The 19,929-nt window shown below is 53.2% G+C and overlaps 1 protein-coding gene across 2 annotated transcripts; it reads right to left on the reverse strand.

Moving 5' to 3' along the window:
- Positions 1-8,778: 8,778 nt before the first annotated feature.
- On the reverse strand, positions 8,779-18,496 carry GPR108 (G protein-coupled receptor 108). 2 transcript variants are annotated; one of them, XM_055126763.1, is made up of 17 exons: positions 18,353-18,496; positions 17,072-17,191; positions 14,780-14,830; positions 14,562-14,644; positions 13,272-13,399; positions 12,944-13,098; positions 12,727-12,831; positions 11,970-12,103; positions 11,617-11,692; positions 11,119-11,192; positions 10,882-10,999; positions 10,672-10,802; positions 10,525-10,568; positions 10,236-10,285; positions 9,722-9,805; positions 9,490-9,614; positions 8,779-9,111 (listed from the first exon to the last, which is right to left on the reverse strand). In XM_055126763.1, exons 1-17 carry the CDS (start codon positions 18,470-18,472, stop codon positions 9,039-9,041), a joined length of 1,671 nt encoding a protein of 556 aa, XP_054982738.1. In that variant the 5' UTR covers positions 18,473-18,496; the 3' UTR covers positions 8,779-9,038. The 2 variants fall into 2 exon arrangements, with proteins under 2 accessions (XP_054982738.1, XP_054982737.1); XM_055126762.1 differs by having other exon boundaries at positions 12,944-13,152.
- Positions 18,497-19,929: the final 1,433 nt, after the last annotated feature.

Consider the following 19,929-nt stretch of genomic DNA (forward strand, 5'->3'; position numbering starts at 1 on the left):
CTCCTCCCCCTCCCCCTCCTCCTCCCCCTCCCCCTCCTCCTTCTCCTTCTCCTTCTCCTCCTCCTCCTCCTCCCCCTCCCCCTCCTCCTCCTCCTCCTCCTTCTCCTTCTCCTTCTCCTTCTCCTTCTCCTTCTCCTTCTCCTTCTCCTTCTCCTTCTCCTTCTCCTTCTCCTTCTTCTCCTCCTCCTCCTCCTCCTCCTACTTCTTCCTCTCCTTTTTTTTTTTCCTTTTTTGGGTCACACTAGTCGATGCACAGGGGTTACTCCTGGCTCTGCACTCAGGATTTACTCCTGGCGGTGCTCAGGGACCCTATGGAATGCTGGGAATCGAACCTAGGTCAGCTGTGTGCAAGGCAAACGCCCTACCTGCTGTGCTATCGCTCCAGCCCCATCAGGGCTTACTTCTGACTGCGCTCAGGGATCATTCCTGGCAGGCTTGGAGTCTGGGGTGCGGGGGATTAAACTCGGGTAGGCCGAGTGCAAGGCAAACTCCCTCCCTGCTGTACTGTCTTTCTGGGCCCATATGGGTGTCCTTTTAAAATGTACTTTTCTCGGTGCTGGAGCGACAGCACAGCGGGTAGGGAGTTTGCCTTGCACACAGCCGACCTGGGTTCAATTCCCAGCATCCCATAGGGTCCCCTGAGCACTGTCAGGAGTAATTTCTGAGTGCAGAGCCAGGAGTAACCCCTGTGCATTGCTGGGTGTAACCCAAAAGAAAAGAGAAAAGAAAAAAGGAAAAAAAAAAGTACTTTTCTCTGCCTGCCAAAGCCAAAGGCTGAGGTGGGGGTGGGGAAGACGAGTGTGGTGGGAGTGAAACTGGGGACATTAATGCTGGGATATGTACACTGGTGGAAGGATGGGTATTGTCTATCTCATGGTGACTCAATAAAAATATATATTTTTATTTTTATTTATTTATTTATTTTTAACATTTCATACTCTTTTATTCTTTCTTGTTTACATTCAGAATAAAAGTCAACGTTAGCATCCGGTAGTGTTTTTGCAATTTTTTGAATAAAGTCACATTTGTAAGAGGTCTCCTCTACAAACTGCACCATGTAGCACACCAAAGGCTGGAGCAAGACACACACGTGGGCCTGGCTGTTTGACTTCAGCCTTTCCACTGCTTTAGCATCTAGCTTTGCATCTTCAGAACTGGAAGCCTCGGTAAGCAGACTTATTTCTGGATCAGCAGGCCAGTATGAAATTCGGTTAACACCAGCATTTACAACCATTTTCAAACACGCAGAACATGGTTTTCTGGAAAAATAAAGATCACAGTTTTTCAGCCGTGACCCATGTTTAATAAGAGCAATTTTCCTGGCATGTAATTCTTCACTAGAACAGTGGAGACCAACAATTTTCATGTTTTTCACTACCACAAGACCAGTTTTCTTCACCTGTTTTTGATCAGAAGATACCTTGACTGTCTCTTCATTATCTTCTAAGGGTCCATGATTTTCTGCTTCCTTTTCCTGCGATTTCTGTTTGTGGGCTTGGGGGGCCGGGAAGAGCTCCATCCAGAGGCTGAGCAGAGTGAAGAGGTTGACTTTAGAAAGCCTCGGTATCTGACCCGTCATGCTGCCAGTCTGGGTGCTGACCGACTGCCCGGGCCCAGCGCTCTCCCGAGTTTGCATCTGCCCGTCTTCTCTCATCCCAGACCCAGCGGCCTCTTCAGTTCAGGAAGCGTCTGGCGGTAAAGCATGATCCCAGCCCTAACGATTCCACCCCTCTCTTCCTCCCGGCAACCGCTCCCTCCTATATATATATTTTTTAATGTACTTTTTTTTTATACTTTATTTATTTTTAATTAGTGAGTCACCGTGAGGGTACAGTTACAGATTTATACATTTTTGTGCTCATGTTTCCCCCATACAGATTTCAGATCCCATCCTTTCACCAGTGCCCATTCTCTACCACCAGTAAACCCAGCGTCCCTCCCACCCTCCCCAGTCCCATCTCCCCCCACCCCACACTGCCACTATGGCAGGGTATTCCCTTTTGTTCTCTCTCTCTGATTAGGTGTTGTGGTTTGCAATAAAGGTGTTGAGTGGCCATTGTGTTCAGTCTCTAGCCTACAATCAGCATGCATCACCCTTCCCCCGCATGACCGCCGACCATATTTTACTTGGTGTTCCATCCTCTGAGTTGCCCAGAATGAGAGACCAGCCTCCAAGCCATGGAGTCAACCTCCTGGTACTTATTTCTACTATTCTTGGGTGTTAGTTTCCTAGTCTATTATTCTATATTCCACAGATGAGTGCAGTCTTTCTATGCCTGTCTCTCTCTTTCTGACTCATTTCACTTAGCATGATACTTTCCATGCTGATCCACTTATATGCAAACTTCATTACCTCATTTTTTCTACCAGCTGCACAGTATTCCATTGTATAGATGTACCAAAGTTTCTTCAACCAGTCATCTGTTCTAGGGCACTTGGGTTTTTTCCAGATTCTGACTATTGTAAACAGTGCTGCGATGAACATATAAGTACAGATGTCATTTCGACTATACTTTTTTGCTTCTCTGGGATATATTCCCAGCAGTGGTATTGCTGGGTCAAATGGGAGCTCAACCTCTAGTTTTTTGAGAATCGTCCATATTGTTTTCCAAAAGGGCTGAATTAGTCGGCATTCCCACCAGCAGTGTAGAAGGGTCCCTTTCTCCCCACATCCTCTCCAACAGTGGTTGCTTTTGTTCTTTTTGGATGTGTGCCAGTCTCTGTGGTGTGAAGTGGTATCTCATGGTTGTTTTGATCTGCATCTCCCTGATGATTAGTGATGTAGAGCACTTTTTCATGTGCCTTTTGGCCATTCGTATCTCTTCCTTGGGAAAGTTTCTGTTCATTTCTTTGCCCCATTTTTTGATGGGGTTGGATGTTTTCTTCTTGTAGAGTTTATGTTGATTGATTTCCGAATGTTAAACCATCCTTGCATCCCTGGGATGAATCCCACTTGGTCATGGTGTATGATCTTTTTGATGAGTTGTTGGATTCTATTTGCTAGTATTTTGTTGAGGATCTTCGCATCGGTGTTCATCAAGGATATTGGTCTATAGTTTTCTTTGTTAGTGGTGTCTTTGTTTGCTTTTGGTATTAGGGAGATATGTGCCTCGTAGAAACTGTTCAGAAGGGTTCTTGTCTTTTCAATTTCCTGGAAGAGCTTGAGGAGAACTGGCAACAAGTCTTCTTTAAATGTTTGGAAGAATTCGCCATTGAGTTCGTCTGGACCTGGGCTTTTGTTTTTGGGGAGACTTTTGATTACAGTTTCGATTTCCTTGATATTTATGGGCCTATTCAGGTATTTCAAGTATTCTTGGTTCAGTCTTGGGAGATTGTAGGAATCAAGGAATTCGTCCATTTCTTTTAGGTTCTCTTGTTTCGTGGCATACAGACTTTCAAAGTAGTCTCTGATGATCTTTTGAATCTCCTTGGTTTCTGTTGTGATGTCCCCCTTTTCATTTCTGATTTGGTTTATTAGGGTTTTCTCTCTTTCTTTCTTTGTGAGTCTTGCTAGTGGTTTATCAATCTTATTTATTTTCTCGAAGAACCAGCTTTTTGTTTCATTGATCTTTCGGATTGTTTTTCGGGTTTCCATATTGTTAATTTCTGCTCTAAGTTTTATTATTTCTTTCCTTCGATCTGGTTTGGGTTCCGTTTGCTGGTCCTCTTCTAAGATCTTGAGCTGAGAAGTCAAGCTATCTATATAGGCCCTTCCTTCCTTTATGAGGAAAGCTTGCAGAGCTGTAAATTTTCCCCTTAACACAGCTTTAGCTGTGTCCCATAGGTTCTGGTAGTTTGTGTCTTCATTCTCATTTGTTTCGAGGTATCTCTTGATTTCTTCCTTGATTTCCTTCATGACCCACTCATTGTTCAATAGTGAGTTGTTTAATTTCCAAGTGTTTGATTTGGTTCCCCGAGTCTGTGCATGATTAACTTCCATCTTCAGTGCATCATGGTCTGAGAAGATAGTTGATACAATTTCTATCTTCCCGATTCTATTATGGTATAATTTGTGACCCAGACGTGGTCTATTTTGGAAAATGATCCATGTGCTCTGGAAAAGAATGTGTATTCTTTCTTTTTGGAGTGTATAGCCCTGTATAGGTCTATTAGCCCTGTCTCTTCCATTTCTTCCTTCAGAGTCATTGTTTCCTTGCTGAGTGTTGTTCTTGTCAATCTATCCAGAGGTGATAAAGCAGTGTTGAAGTCTCCTACTACTATCGTGGTGCTAGTTATGTTCTCCTTAAATTCTGTTAGGAGTTCTTTTAAGTATTTAGCTGGTCATTCATTAGGTGCGTATACGTTTAATAGTGTGATTTCTTCCTGTTGTACATATCCCTTGATGAATAGGAAATGACCTTCGCTGTCCCTTCTAATCTTTTTCAGCCTGAAATCTATGTTGTCGGATACTAGTATGGCCACTCACGCTTTTTTGAGGGAGGTGTTTGCTTGCAGGATTGTTTTCCATCCTTTGATTTTGAGTCTGTGTTTGTTCTGACTATTCAGATGTGTTTCTTGTAGGCAGCAGAAAGTTGGGTTTAGTTTCCGAATCCATTTTGCCACTCTGTGCCTCTTGATTGGTGCATTTAGACCGTTAACATTAAGAGAAATTATTGTCATGGGATTTTGTGCCATTTTTCTGTAGGGTTTGTTTTTCTTATAGGTTTTTTCCCCTTGTCTTATAGTAGCCCTTTGAGTCCTTCTTTTAAATTTGGTCTTGAGTCTATGAAGTTCCTGAGCTGTTGTTTCTCCGTGAAATAGTGTATGGTTCCTTCAAGTTTAATTGAGAGTTTAGCTGGGTAAAATATTCTTGGTGAGGCATTCATTTCATTGAGTTTTTTCACTATATCCCACCATTGTCTTCGGGCTTGGAAGGTTTCTTCTGATAGGTCTGCTGTGAATCTAAGGGGTGCTCCTTTGTCTATGATCTCCTTCTTTGATCTTGCTGCTTGCAGTATTGTGTCTCTATCCATAGCATCCATCATTCTGACTATGATATGCCTTGGGGATTTTTTATTTGGGTCCCTTTTAGCTGGTACCCTTCGGACTCCTTGGATCTGGATGTCCATATTTTCTAGCTCTGGGAATTTCTTAGCAATGATGTCCTTTAATTGTGTTTTTTTTCATTAGGATTGGTCCCCTGTGGTTCTGGTACTCCAATGATTCTTATGTTGTTTGAGGTCATCCCCTAGGGCTCTAATTCGCTCTAGAGCTGTTTTTAGGTCTTTTGCCATTATTTGTTGTTGCCTATATGCTCTCTGCAGCTCGTCTTCAAGATCACTGATTCTTTCTTTAGCAGTAGTCATTCTACTGTTAAGGGCTCCTACTGAGGTTTTTATTTTATCTACCGATTCTTTTAATTATGTCACTTCTGATCATAGCTTTGAAATTTCTGCTCTCATTTCTTCCTGAATTATCTTGGTGGATCGTTCCAATGCTGCATCCATATCCTCCCTTAATTTATTGGATGTTCGATCCATAGTTGCTTTGAGTTCTTCAACCATCTTCATGATTTCCTCTCTGAATTCTTTATCTGAGAGGAGACTGTATTTCTGGGGAGTCATTGCTGCGTTTGCTGAGATCCTCCCTTCCATCTCTCCTGGTGGTGGGGATTCTCGCTGTTTCTTCATGTTGTTATGGGTTTTATTGTTAGGCGCTCTCCTTAGCTTGAGAGGAGTCTCAGGAGAAACGTAGGGCTATGATCTTTTTACAAAGGACTTTATGTGCAGCTTGATGTGTTCACTGACAGTTTTTGTAAAATTAGGATAGGCTAGGTCAGTTGGCTGTTAAAGTATAGTGACTAAGATGACCAGGGTATCCTTCAGAGGAATAGATTCTATCAATTATGGCCAAAGCACAATGCAATGAGTGGGAAAAATATCTTCGGCCGCGGAAGCAGCAGCTGCTCCAGAAGGAGGCCACTCCCCCTTTTGAGGCCACGCCCCTGACGTGTGGCCACGCCCCTAACACCCTAGTGGGGAGGGAAAGTTGAGGGCTCCCGCTGCAGGGAGAGTGAGAGGCGCGGGAGGGACCTGGGGTCTCCAGACCCAAAACCGCGGGCGTGGGGGAGATCACTGCGTTCTTCCTTTAATGTACTTTTCTCGGGGCTGGAGAGATAATATGGCGGGTAGGGCATTTGTCTTGCAGGCGGCCGACCCGTGTTTGATCCCTAGCATCACGTATGCTCCCCACCCTCAGTCCCATCAGGAGTGACCCCTGAGCATCCCCAGGTGTGCGACCCTCCCCACCAAACAAAAACAAAACCGAAAACCAAATGGCTTAAAATGTACTTTTCTCTCATTCCCAGCAAGGCTGAGCGTTTGGGAAAGGGAGTGAGGTTGTTCCCCTGGGAGGCAAGAATGGCGGTTGTGTGTGAGGGCTTGGGGCATTTGGGAACTTGGGGGGAGGTCAGGTCAGCCAATATCCAGGGTTAGTAGGACTCACTTAATTTCCAGTAAGTGAGGAAAGGTGAAAAGAACTGAAACAAATGTGACCATTGGCTGCCCATTGCAACATTTCCCTCCCAGTTCTCTTTGGCAGGGGAGTGCAAATATTTGTTATTCCCCAGAATTCCTTTTTTCCATTTCTGAGACTGGGGAGGGGGGTGCCTGCTAGGAGCTCCCCAATTTTTTTTGGGGGGTCACACGTGGTGACACACAGGGGTTACTTCTGGCTCTGCACTCAGGAATTACTTCTGGGGGCTGGAGCAATAGCACAGCGGGTAGGGCGTTTGCCTTGCACGCGGCCGACCTGGGTTCGATTCCCAGCATCCCATATGGTCCCCTGAGCACCGCCAGGAGTAATTCCTGAGTGCAAAGCCAGGAGGTAACCCCTGTGCAATGCCGGGTGGGACCCAAAAAGCAAAAAAAAAAAAAAAAAAAAAGAATTACTTCTGGCCGTGCTCAAGGGACCATATGGGATGCTGGGAATTGAACCCAGATCGGCCGCGTGCAAGGCAAACGCCCTACCCGCTGTGCTATCGCTCCAGCCCTTCATGTCTGCAGTTTGATGATTAGAAATGGGGGGAGTGGGCCGGTGGAGGGGACTTCCATTTTTCTATACCACCAAACCCTGGCTTTCATCTGGCACATGGAAACAGGGAGAGCTACCTGCCTGGGCAGATGCTTACAGGTAGTCGGGACAAACAGCACAAAAAAATCACTTGTTATTCACCTGAAATTCACCTCACCCCGGAAGTGCTGGGTTTTTGCCAGGTCAACTTTATTTTAGTTCTGGGGCCATACCCTTCTATGCTCACGGCTGACTCCTGGCTCTACACTCCGGAATCACTCCTGGTAGTGCTTGGGGGACCCTATGGGATGTCAGGGATCGAATCAGGTCAGGCACTTACAAGGCAAGCACCGTTCCCGCTGTCCTATTGCTCCACTGCCTGTTAATTTTAGCGGAAAACCGAGTACAGAGTACAGAGGAGGAGGTACAGAGGACTTGGGTTCTGGGGTCCATGCCCTTCCTCTACTGCACCCCTCTCCTCTCTCTGCACACCATTCCCATCTGTCCCCCATAGCTGCACTGCCAGGCCTGGGAGTGGCAGGACATCCCTATCTTATTACTGGTCCCTGAAACTCCAGGATGGGAGGGTCCCTGCCACACCAGCTTCTGGGAATGTCCTCTGCACGCCCCTACTTGCCCCGGACATAAGTCAGGGCCTCCCGGTCCCCTCCCCCATCCCCAGGTCCGTTACTAATTAACTCTCCTGTGACTTTGACCTGACCTCTTTCCCTACCCCCTTGGACACACGCACAGTGGGAACCTTCACTCGCTCCCCACACACGCGTCCAAGCACCGTGCCTGGAGGGCCATGTCATGTCACTGTCACTGCCATCCCGTTGTTATTCGATTTGCTCAAGTGGGCACCAGTAACGTCTCCATTGTGAGACTTGTTAGATCATAAGGACCTGGAAATTTTCTTTTCATGGGTGTGTGTGTGTGTGTGTGTGTGTGTGTGCCAGCGCGTGTGTGGCATACGGCTATTACCAAGTATTGTCTAGTATTTGCATCTTCCCAAGGGGGTTGGGGAGCACTAGGGTGACACCCGGCAGTGCACCGGTGTGTGTGGTGTTGGGGGTCCTGCATGGTATGTGCGGCTTCTCACTGCCCTCGTGAGCCCATTAGTTATACCCTGGATCTCAGTCATGGGGCCTCCCACCTGCGCATGCGTCTGTCTCCAGTTTCCCCACCCCCACCCCCATCAATCGCTGTCTTTACATTGTCAGGATCCCTGTGGTCCCCTTGGTCCCAGCTCTGTTCCCAGGTTGGGCAGCAGGCCCGGCACACAATGTGGTTCCATTAATAGTTCTTTTCTTTTTGGGGGAAGGTTCACACCAGACCATGCTCAGGGGGTGACTTCCTGAGGTGCTTGAGGGACTGTGCAGGGGTAGGCATCAAACCTGGTTATGTATCCAGTCTTTGGGGTTTTATTTTTTTTGGGGGGGGGCACACCCAGTGATGCTCAGGGGTTATTCTTCCCCATTTTTCCTGGGGTGATTCCTGGCTCTGCATTCAGGGATCATTGCTCGGGGGACCATGTGAAGTGCTGGGGATCAAACATGTGCAAGGTAAATGCCGACCCCGCTGTTGTAACTCTCCAGCTACTGCCCAGCCCCTTGGAGCCATCTCCCCATCCCCAATGGTTCCTGCACGTCTCTTCCCACACTCTTCCCTGTCCCACAAATACAGGCGTCTTAAACTGTAGACACAACCTCTGTTTTACACACAAACACCCAGAAAGGAAAAAGAAAAAAAAAAGAAAAAACCCAGTAATAAAAAGATCGATCATTATTATACAGCTGGAATGTGGGGGCGAAGGGAGTTCCGGGATGGGGCTGGAATGCCGGTCTTTGGAGGGGGATGGGAGAAGGGGACTTTGACGTCTGTCTAAGGGGGCTTCGGAGACTTGGGGCCCCCTGTGTGGGCGCAAGGGCAGGGCTGTCAACTTCACTCATGCTTCGAGAAGAGCAGAAACTTGTATGAGGAGAGGTATTCGCACGCGATGTCTGGCTCATGATGCTGACGGAATGTTACAACAGCTCTCGCCTGCTCGAGGTTTTGTTGACTTTGGACAGGCCTTCCCGGAACCCAGAATCAGTCATTCTAGAGGTGTAAGGAAAAGTTAGTCCAGAAGGTGAAAGGCTCTGCGCTGCGCCTTCCAATCAGGGCCCTCGGGCCCGCCCCCTCCACCCAGAGCCCCGCCCCCTCCCAGAGCCCCGCCCCCACCCAGAGCCCCACCCCCCTACCCAAAGCCCATCCCTCCACCGAGCCCCGCCCCTCTACCCAAAGCCCACTCCCTAACCAGAGACCTGCCCTCTTGCCAGAGCTGTCCAGGCCCCGCTCCCTAATATAAACCCTCTAGGCCCCGACCCCTCCAACCTATCCATTCTTCCAAAGCTCCATTCGCCCACCCACTCCTCAATTCCCTTCTCCATCCGGGTGCAGGTTCCGCCCACCCACGTGGCCACCCTGGAAGCTCACACTTGCTCCATCTGCACATCCTCCTCGTCCTCCTGAGGCAGCTGCAGGTACGGGTTGTCCCTTGCTGGCTGGAACTTATAGCCCGTGAGCACGAAGAAGGCAAGCGTGGAGGCCTCCACCAAAAGCTGGGAGAGGTGGGAGCGGGGCAGGAGCATCAGACCTCACCTCCATCTCCATCGGCTCCCTCATTCCTCCCCCAACCTTCCCCACTCCCCCCAGCCTCGGCACTCACCTGGTACAACCACTGCCACTGGAAGGGCACGGCCACCCTGAGCAGGATGGCAATGATCCTTGTGAAGTAGACATAGCAGATGATCTGCGGAGACATGGGAGGGCAGAGGGGGCACTGGGCAGGGAGACCCCAGGACCACTGGGGATGCACCCCCACCACCAAAGCACTGGGTTTTATAGGTACGCCTGGAAAAGTCCGTTCAGGAGTTGAAAGCCTTCCAATCAGAGCTCTCAGATCCACCTTCTCCAACCAGGCCCCGCCCTTCAACCAAAGCCCCGCCCACCCCACAAGACCTGTCCAGGCCCCGCCCTTTCAAACAAAGCCCCGCCTGTATACCATGCCCCCTAGCCATAGCCCCACCCCTCCAACTTTCACTCTCTGGACTCCGCCCCCTCCAACCTCTGCCGCGGGAGAAACTCAAAAGTCCAGTGCTGTCAAGTGCCAAGGCTGGGGTGGGTGGGCCAAACAGATGACCCCAACAAGCTCCCTGCCGTGAGACGCAGGGGCTTCCTACCATGATGTAGTAATGCCGGAACAGCTTCAGCTTGGCCAGGTTCACTGCCACTGGAGGGTGGGCACAGAGAGAGGGGTCAGGATGGGGGCTGGGAACTGAGTGGACTCCAGGGGGCGCATAACCCAGATGTGGGAAGCTCCATGGGTCCAGACGGGCACAGCGGGGGGCGGGAGGGGCAGGGAAGAGCCAACCAAGTTGGGAGATCTGGAAACCAGAGTGGCAGAGAGGCTGGGTGGGGGGTGGGGTCAGTGGGCAGGCTGGGGGTCCTGCCATGGGAAAAAGGCCTCACCCTTCCCATCGGTGCCTGAGGCGTCCTGGAGATGCCGGATGGACCTGGAGAGGATGGGGAGGGACACACGGGCAGGTCAGCTGGATCCACTGGGGTACTCTGGGCAGGCGCCCACCCTGAGGTGTGTGGGGACGGGGAGGTCCTCACCAGACCACCGGGAAGAGGATGGCGCCGCAGCAGATGAGGTCCACCAGGAACAGCACCTCCTTCCACAGCCTGTAGTCGCTGGCGCCCTCCTCACGGGAGTCGATGATGATGTAGGCCACGTTGGCCAGCACCTGAGAAGGAAGGAGGGGAGTGGGGGGCTGGGAGCGGGACGGGCCTGCACCCCTCGGGGGGGTTCCCCACTCCCCGAACCTGCAGCGGGATCACGATGCCGAAGAGCTTCTTCTCCTTGTCGGACAGCACGTACTTGACGAAGGCCCAGCCCGAGCCGATGAGAGCGATGGTGATGAAGAGGAGCGCCCCCTTCAGGCTGTGCGGGGATGGGGTGGGGGTGGGCGGAGGGTGGGCGGGTGGTGGGTCAGGGAGGGCGGAGCCACTCTCCTGCCTGGGTCCCCCCCACCCCCCAGCACGGCGGGGGCGGGCACTCACAGATGAGTGATGTAATGCATGACAGCGAGGCCCTCAATGGGGTGGCCCTGGCTGTTGATGAAGTAGTAGTTGATCTGGAGGCAGATGGACAGACAGTCAGATGGAAGGGTGGGGGGGGAAAGGGTGGCCAGGGTGTCCGACCCCCTGCAAGGTGTGCTCGAGGGATGGGGGAGAGCTGGACGGATGAACACGGAGACCTCAGACTGCTGGCCTGACCCAGTGAGGCAGAGGGACAGGCACTGGGAGGAAGTGGGAGGTCTGGGATGGACAGAGTGGACAGTGGTCCCTCCCAGGAAATGGACAGAGTGGACAGTGGCCACGCCCAGGACATGGACAGATGGGGTGATAGCCAGGCCCAGAACATGGACAGACAGGGCCGTGGCCACGCCCAGGACATGGACAGACAGGGCTGTGGCTGCACCCAGGGACACATGGCAAGATACGTGGGACGGTCCAGGCCTCGGTGATGCTGAGGAGCAGCCCGGGGCAGGCACTCACGCTGTGGAACAGCAGGGAGATGCTTTTGGTGAAGGCCAGGGCCGCCATGAGCCAGTGGATCTTGAAGACGTTGTAGCTGGAGAGGGCGGGGCAGTTGGGGGCATCAGCCGGGCGCAGGAAGGGAAGGTGAGGGGTCAGTCAGAGGGATAGGACAGCAGGTAAGGTGTTTGCCTTTCACATGGCCGACCAGGGTTCGATTCCCGGCATCCCAGGGTCCCCTGAGGACCACTGGGTGTAACTTCTGAATGCAGAGCCAGGAGTAACCCTTGAGCACCACTGGGTGTCCCCCCCCAACCCCCCTCGCCTAAAAAAGAAAGGGAAGGTGAGAGGTGAAAGGGGCACCGCAGGGTCACCTGTTCCTACAGAGGACGGTCACCCAGAAAATCCCGGCGGCCAGGAAGCAGGCGGCCATGACCATGTAGAGATTGAAAAGTGGCATCTCGGAGGCGGACAGGAAACCGTCCGGGTTCTTCTCCCGGATCATGACCTGGGGTGGTGGGGGGTGGTTGGTTCTGATCGTGCGGCACTGCGAGTGCTGTATCTGGTTCTCCCCTCTGGGTGTCCCCAACTCCCCCTGGCCCCCCCCCAGCCTCTCTTTTCTTCTCCCAGACCCCCACATGAATGAATGCTCACAGTCTAGAGCACCACAGAAAGATGGGGTGCTCAGGAACCAGGGTGATAGGACAGCGGGGAGGGCGATTCCTTTGCATGGGGCCGACCCGGGTTCGATCCCCGGCATCGCACGGAGCCCCCCGGAGCTCTGCCAGGAGTGACTCCCCAGTGCAGAGCCAGGAGGAAATCCTGAGCATATCCGGGCGCGGCCCCCAAACCAAACAAACAAAACAAAAAGATGGGGTACTACCGAACAGCTCTGGGGCTGGAGAGAGAGTACAGCAAGCACAGTGCTTGTCGTGCACACAGCTGACCTGGGTTCGATCCCCAGCATCCCACAGGGTCCCCTGGGCACCGCCAGGCGTAAGTCCAGAGCGCAGCGCCAGGGGTAAACCCTGAGCTTTGCCACGTGTGGCCCCTTCAGCCCCCATAAAAGGATGCTCAGCTGTCCCAGTCCTGTCAAGCCCTTAGGGGTTCCCTGCCCCACCCCCAACTCACCGTGATGTCAAAGGGTTGCCCCTCGTTGGGGTCCAGGTTGTAACAATTGTGGAAGTTGAGGCTGTACTGGCCTTCCTCGGAGCTGGAGCCTATCACCACGTGGAACTGGCCGGGGAGAGACGGGGAGCTTCAGCAAGGGGGATGGAGTGGGGTGTACCCCAGTCTGCAGAGAGGCACCCCTCCCCTCCTCAGCACTCCCGCCCTCACGGACACTCACGCTGAAGTTGTAGGTGTTGTTTCGATGGCTCAGGCCCAACACCAGCTCCGTGTCCTTCCCGCTGGGCGCCCGAGGGGACAGAGGGCCACCTGAACTAGCACGGTGGGGGGCCCCTCCTTCTTCCGGTCCCCCTGGCCCTGTGACCTGCTGCCTTCCTGCAGACATTGTGGGCTGTGAGTGACCCTTGGTCTGCATCTCTGTTTTGGTCCCTGGGGTCCAAGGTGGGGTGGGGGGGGAGGGGGAGCACAGTGAATGAGTAGAAAGAGAATAGAAAGATGGGGGAGCGGTGCACCCCCGCCCCCTCCTTGCAACGGGCAGCTTTGCTCACCGCCCTCCACCTTGGGGGTGGCCGCCGCGTGTGCTGCTGTGGGGAGCCCCGGTTCGTGGGGTGTTTCTGGCAGGAGCCCGGGAAAGATGAACAGCTTCTTCTGCTCCCCATACTTCCGCACCTGGACTCTGGGGGGGGGGGGGCAGCGGGGGAGGGCCCAGGCTCAGGCACGCAGCTGGTGGCTGATGGACCCAGCACCCCTGGGGCCCTCTGAGTCTCAGGGGCCAGCACGGGGCTCAGTCAGCAACCCTGGGGTCTGCCTTTGCCTACCTCCCTTCACTGGGTCCTTGGGAAGGTTAGTGGCATCTTCCAGTAAGGGTTTTTTTTTTTTTTGCTTTTTGGGTCTCACCCAGCGATGCACAGGGGTTGTTCCTGGCTCATGCACTCAGGAATTACTCCTAGATTACTCCTGGCGGTGCTTGGGGGACCATATGGGATGCTGGGAATCGAACCCAGGTCGGCGGTGTGCAAGGCAAACACCCTACCTGCTGTGCTATCGATCCAGCCCCCCAGATAAGGTTTTATTTACTAAAGCAACGCTCGGGCCGGAGCAATAGGACAGCAAGGAGGGCGCTGGCCTTGCATGCCACTGACTTGGGTTTGATCCCTGGCATCGCCTGAACCCCACCAGAAATGATCCCTGAGCACGGAGCCAGGAGGTGGCCCTGAGTAGCACCAGGAGTGGCCCCCAAAACAAAAAGAACAAAAATAGAACAAAAGTGGGGAGAAGGTGACCTGGGGATAGGTCAGTGGCTCATAGTGCCTGCCATGCAGGCAGGAGGCCCTGGTTGGAGTCCCTACTGCTGCCCACATGTGCCAACACAGTCCTTGAGTGGGCCCCTGGGTGTGGCAGTACGGCGAAGCCTGTGTCCAGTGGCTGTCTCCGAACCCCAAGACAAAGCGTACGGCTGTGGAAGTAACCCACGTGGAATTGCACATGTCCAGCATGCGCAAAGGCCCTGGGTTCAATCCCTGGTACTGCCTGGCCCCTCTGATCACTTCCGGAAGTGACCACCTTCCTGGGGCTGGAGTGATAGCACAGCGGGTAGGGCGTTTGCCTTGCACGCGGCCGACCCGGGTTCGATTCCCAGCATCCCATATGGTCCCCTGAGCACCGCCAGGGGTAATTCCTGAGTGCAGAGCCAGGAGTGACCCTTGTGCATCGCCAGGTGTGACCCAAAAAGCAAAAAAAAAAAAAAAAAAAAAAAAAAAAAAAAAAAAAAAAAAAAAAGTGACCACCTTCCTCAGGCTACTCGTCCCACCACATCTGTTCCTGGGTCCCCAACTCACCGCTGCTCCTTTGTGTCGATGAGAAAAAGGACCAGGAAGTTGCTACTGTTTTTCAGGAGAGGACAGTCCAGGGAGTCCCGGTTCTGGGAAGTGGGGAAGAAAGAAGCCTGGTGAGCCCCTCCCCTCGCTGAGACCAGAAAGGGGGCTCTGGGGCTCACGTGCAGCAAGACCCACCATCTCCCCCTTTCCCGCCACTCCAGCCCCACCCTGCTACTCACGGAGTAGGAGCGAATGCTGCCAGATCGAACCCGGGTCAGGCTGAAGCCCACCTAGCAGGTGGGAAGAAAAGGGGGGCAGGAGGAGTGGAACTTCAGCAGGAAACCCCTTCTTCCAGACCCCACTTTCTGGAGCAAGAGGCTGTGTTTACTGAACGCTTAGTACTAGAGCCCCCATCACTCAATGAATTTTTTTTCGGGGGGGCCACATCCAATAGTGCTCAGGGGTTACTCCTGCTCAGAGAGCACTCTTTTTTTTTTTTTCTTTTTGGGTCACACCCGGCGATGCTCAGGGGTTACTCCTGGCTCTGCATTCAGGAATCACTCCTGGCAGTGCTCGGGGGGACCATATGTGATGCTGGGTATCGAACTCGGGTCAGGTGCATGCAAGGCAAACGCCCCACCGGCTGTGCTACCGCTCCAGCCCCTATTCCTGGCAGTTCTTGGGGGACCATTTGGGATGTTGGGGATGGAATGCGGGTCGGCAGCGTGCAAGGCAAATGCCTTCCCTGCTGTGCTATCACACCAGCCCCTCAGGGATCATTCTTGGCAGTGCTTGGGGTCCCTAGGGAATGCCAGGGACCAAACGGGGAGGGGGGTAGAGCAGGGGGAGGGTACGTGCAAGGCAAACACCTTCCTCACTGTCCTATCTCTCTGGCCCCCAATTAAAAAATGTTTTTGATCCATGTGTTGTTTATGAGAATGTTATTTTATTACTTTTAAAACTTTTTTGGTATTTAGGCCACACCTGGTGATGCTCAGGCACTACTCCTGACTCACTGCTCAGGGGTCATTCCTGGCAGGGCTCAGGGGACCATATGGGATGCCGGGGATTGAACCTGTGTCAGCCACCTGCAAGGCAAGTGCCCTCCCTGCTGTACTGACATGGCCCCTCACTCACTGACCTTCCCAACCACCCAGTTTGCCTTCCTCATCCTCTACCCCCACCTGGCACACTGTACCAGATGTCACTTCTTCAGGAAGACCTTCCTGGGTCCTTTGGATCTTGGCTAGTGTTTTGTTTTTTTTTTTTAACATTTAAAGGTCAATGGTGAGGGGCGAGAGTGACTGACTTGAGTTCAACCTCAGCAGCACCTGCCGTCCCCAGAACCTGCCAGGAGTGATCCCTGAGCGCAGAGCCAGGAATAGCCCTGAGCACCACCAGAAGTGGCCAAACAAAACAAAACAAAAAACGAAACAAAACAAAAAACGAAACAAAACAAAACAGAAATAGGCTGGTGAAATGGTACAGCAGGTCGGACTTTTCGCCTTGCACTTGTGCTACCCAGGTTTGATCCCCGGCATCCCATAGGGTCCGAATTTTCCAGAAGGCATCCCTGACCGCAGAGTCAGGAGTAAATCCTGAGCATCTCCAGCTGTGGGCCCCAAACTCAAAAACAAAATCAAACCAACCAAAAATATGAATGGTGGGGCTGGAGCGATAGCACAGCGGGTAGGGCGTTTGCCTTGCACGCAGCCAACCAGGGTTCTATTCCCATCATCCCATAGGGTCCCCTGAGCACCGCCAGGAGTAATTCCTGAGTGCAGAGCCAGGAGTAACCCCTGTGCATTGCCGGGTGTGACCCCCCACCAAAAAAAAAAAAAAGAATGGTGAGCTGGAGAAAATGGCTCCCTGAATCAGGAACAGGCTTGGTGTGTGGAAGGCCTAGATTCTGTTCCTGGGAGCACTGCTGGGAGTAGTCCTCTCAGTCCTCAAAGGTGTCACCTGGAGACTCAAACTGAATCTGCGTTGACCATGCATGCCATATCCACCCGAACCGCTCTGAAAAGTGAGGGCAGGGACCCAGAGACGGCTTTGCAGGGTACTGTATATCCAGGAGGCACTCCACAGACACAACTGCTCATTTCAACTGCAGAAAGGGGGGTAGGGGGACCAGAGGGGTAGGGTTGGGGTATAGACCCCCAGCTCACGGATTAGCACCTAGTGTAGGAGATCTTGCATTTCCTAGGGTAGCCCTGTAGCACTGTCGTCCCATTGTTCATCGATTTGCTTAAGCGGGCACCAGTAATGTCTCCATTGTGACACTTGTTAGTTTTTGGTATATCGAATAAGCCACGGGTACCTTGCCAGGCTCTGCCATGCAGGCGGGATGCTCTCGGTAGCTTGCTGGGCTCCCCGAGAGGTAAAGATGGGGAAATAGGTCCACAGAGGTTCAGTGACTTGTCCAAGATCTCTTATATGTGTGTGTGTTGTGTGTGTTGGGAAACATTGTCTAGGAGGTGACTCCAGATTTGAGTGTCATCAGCCTCTAGCAAGCTCCTCAGACCCCTCACCTTTGGGGTCCTCTCTTCCTTCTCCTGGAAGCCCAGGCGCAGAAGGCTGAGGTCCACCTCCAAGGAGCCATTGGTGTAGAACCCGAAGTTGTTCAACTGGATGTCGGCTCGCTTCTCTCCCTGCGAGAGACCAAGGAAAACCAGCACTGCCGACTTCTCCCCACTCCTAGTGGCTCCACCCTGGGGTAAGGTGCCGGGAGGGGTGGGGGCGCCCCAAGGGTCATCCGTCCTCTCCTTGTACCGCCCCTTTTTATTTTGGGGGGTCCACCCCTGGTGATGCTCAGTATCTGCTCCTGTTCTACACCTGGGAGTCATTCCTGGCAGGGCTGGGCTGGGACGACCCTATGGGATGCCAGGGATCGAACCCAGGTAGGCCGAGTGCAAAGCAACCGTCCTACCCACTGTGCTATTTCCCCAGCGCCCCTGTATTTATTTATGTATTTTTTCCCCTTTTTGGGTCATACCTAGCGATGCACAGGATTTACTCCTGGCTCTGCACTCAGGAATCACCCCTGGCAGTGCTCAGGGGACCATATGGGATGCTGGGAATCGAACCCGGGTCGGCCGTGTGCAAGGCAAACGCCCTACCCGCTGTGCTATTGCTTCAGCCCCTGTATTTTAATTTTTAAAAAGGACAAGTACAAAGGATGACGGGGAAGGCTGGGGTCTGGCCGACAAAACCCCCAACCAAACCCAGGCAGAGGAACAGGGTCGCGCTGAATCTCCGGGAAGAGAAAGTTTGGGGCACCTGGCACTCTGTCCCCTCTTTCCATGCATCTGGCCTTCTAGTCCCGGAAAACTTGTAGATTCCCACTGCGCCCCCTTGTGTGCTGAGATCTCAACTGGGGAGCCCCCGAGATCCCAAAGAGTGCTCAAAGGACTCCCTCAACCCTCATTCTAGAATGCCCAGGGGCCTCCCTCGGGGCGGCGCCAGGGTTTCCTCCGCCTCCAAGGGGGATCCCACGCAAGTGAGGAGCTAAGAGTCGTCCAGGGCGCCGGGCTCGGAGGCGCCGCCCCCTCCCTCCCGCAAGGGTGTTGGGGGCGCGACCCCAGCGTGGCGGGCCAGGATAGTCCACCCGTGGGCTGGAGGGGGATCCTTGGACGAGACCACTCCGGTCCTACAAAAGCGCAGGGGCAGGGGGAGGTGGGGGGGAGGGGTCACCGGGCCGCTCCATCCCGCGGAGGGCGCGGGGGGAGCAGGACGAGACCACTCCGAGCCAGGGGGCTTCTCGGAGACAAAGCTGCGCTCCCCGCCCCCGGCTGCCGCGCGCCGGGACTCACCGTCAACGCCAGCCGGTGGATGCGCCCCGAGCAGGAGCCCCAGAGCAGCAGCAGGAGGAGCCGCTGCCCCCAATCCGCGGGGCTCCCGCGGGCGAGCCCCCTCCTCTCGCTCACTGCCATCTCTGGAGCCAGCACCTCCCCTGACACCGCCTCTGACACCCCCAGGTCCGCCTACCAGCGAACCAATCGTCGCACAGCAGGGGCCTGACCCCAAGGCGTCGTCAACCCTTTGAGCCAATCAACGATCCCGTCTCGCCCATCGACCTCCTACGTCACTAAATAGGCAGCACGTTTATTAAATGAGAATGGGGCTAGGGCTTAACCCCGCCTTCAGCTTCACCAATGACTGGGAGGATGATCACGGATATGATATGATAGACAGCTCATCTAACCAATCTTAGTGCAACTGATGTCCGGCCTTTGAAGCGGAATTCCTCTATCTTGTAACTGACCGAATAGTCCAGGACTACATAACCCAGAGTGCAGAGGGAACATATTTTTTTCCCTCCCCCAACCCCCGGAAAAAAAAAAAACGGCCTGAAATAAACTACCTTTCCCAGTAGCCTCAAAGACGGACTTCCTCTTTTTTACCCCTAGGGACGTGGCTCCCAGCCAGAGCTCAGGCTGTGTTTTGGTAAACACTCGCATCTGCTCAGGCCTGCCCTGCTCTGAGTTTCCTGATCCATGGAGAGGCCCAACGCTTGACCGCCTGCTAAACTTTGATCCTAGGATGACCTATGGCCCCAGATTGAAATCCCTATTTAAGTGGAACCTCCTATCTCAGAATGAGACAACTGGACGTCCACTCCCAGATCCTAAACTGGACTTAAGGATAGAACTCTGACCCCAACTGAGCCGCGATCTAAAGTTTGAAACCCTGGACTCGCCCCACTACCACTTCCTCTCACTCCCGACCTGCTCAGAGCCTTAATCGCGGGTAATCCCCGGTGAAGTCTCCTCCCTGTCCAACTCCACACCGAACCCTGACCTCTGCACACTGGTTTGAATCCGCGGTCTCTGACAGGAAGACCATCATCTCTTTGCTCACCCCAACCCCGAGCCTCCCTCGTGCCGTCTGTAGTCCTAAAGTGAAATGAATCCCCTTTCCCGTTTGCGATCGGGTCGAGGAATTGAGCTCCTAAACCCAGAGCGAGTCCAGAACGCAAAGCTTGAACCTCCCCGGATTCAATCGCTCCAGCAATCTGCGCAGGGAATTCAGATCACTGAAAGGTTTTTCTAGCTCAAAAGTCACCAGTAGGTGGGGCCAGGTCCCCGCAGCCATCTGCCCCAGAGACATCTCTCTCTTGAAGTCACCTAGGTACTTAATACTGCAGGTCTGGCTAGCTCAGTGTCTGTCTTGAACTAGGAGACCTGGAGTCCCAGCCCCAGCAGGACGTTTGTCACTTCCGTGGCTCTAGAGAATGCGCCAAAGATTGAGGTCAAGAGCCTCTGGGGATCTCTCCCCTTTCATCCCAGAGCCACAAAGGGTGTAAACAGATTTTTAAGAGGGAGGCCACAGACTTTCAAGTGTCCCCACCCCGCCCCGACCCCTACCCCCTGCCCGGCCCTAGGGTTCG

Source organism: Sorex araneus, chromosome 2, assembly GCF_027595985.1.
Source record: "Sorex araneus isolate mSorAra2 chromosome 2, mSorAra2.pri, whole genome shotgun sequence".
Classification (NCBI taxonomy): domain Eukaryota; kingdom Metazoa; phylum Chordata; class Mammalia; order Eulipotyphla; family Soricidae; genus Sorex; species Sorex araneus.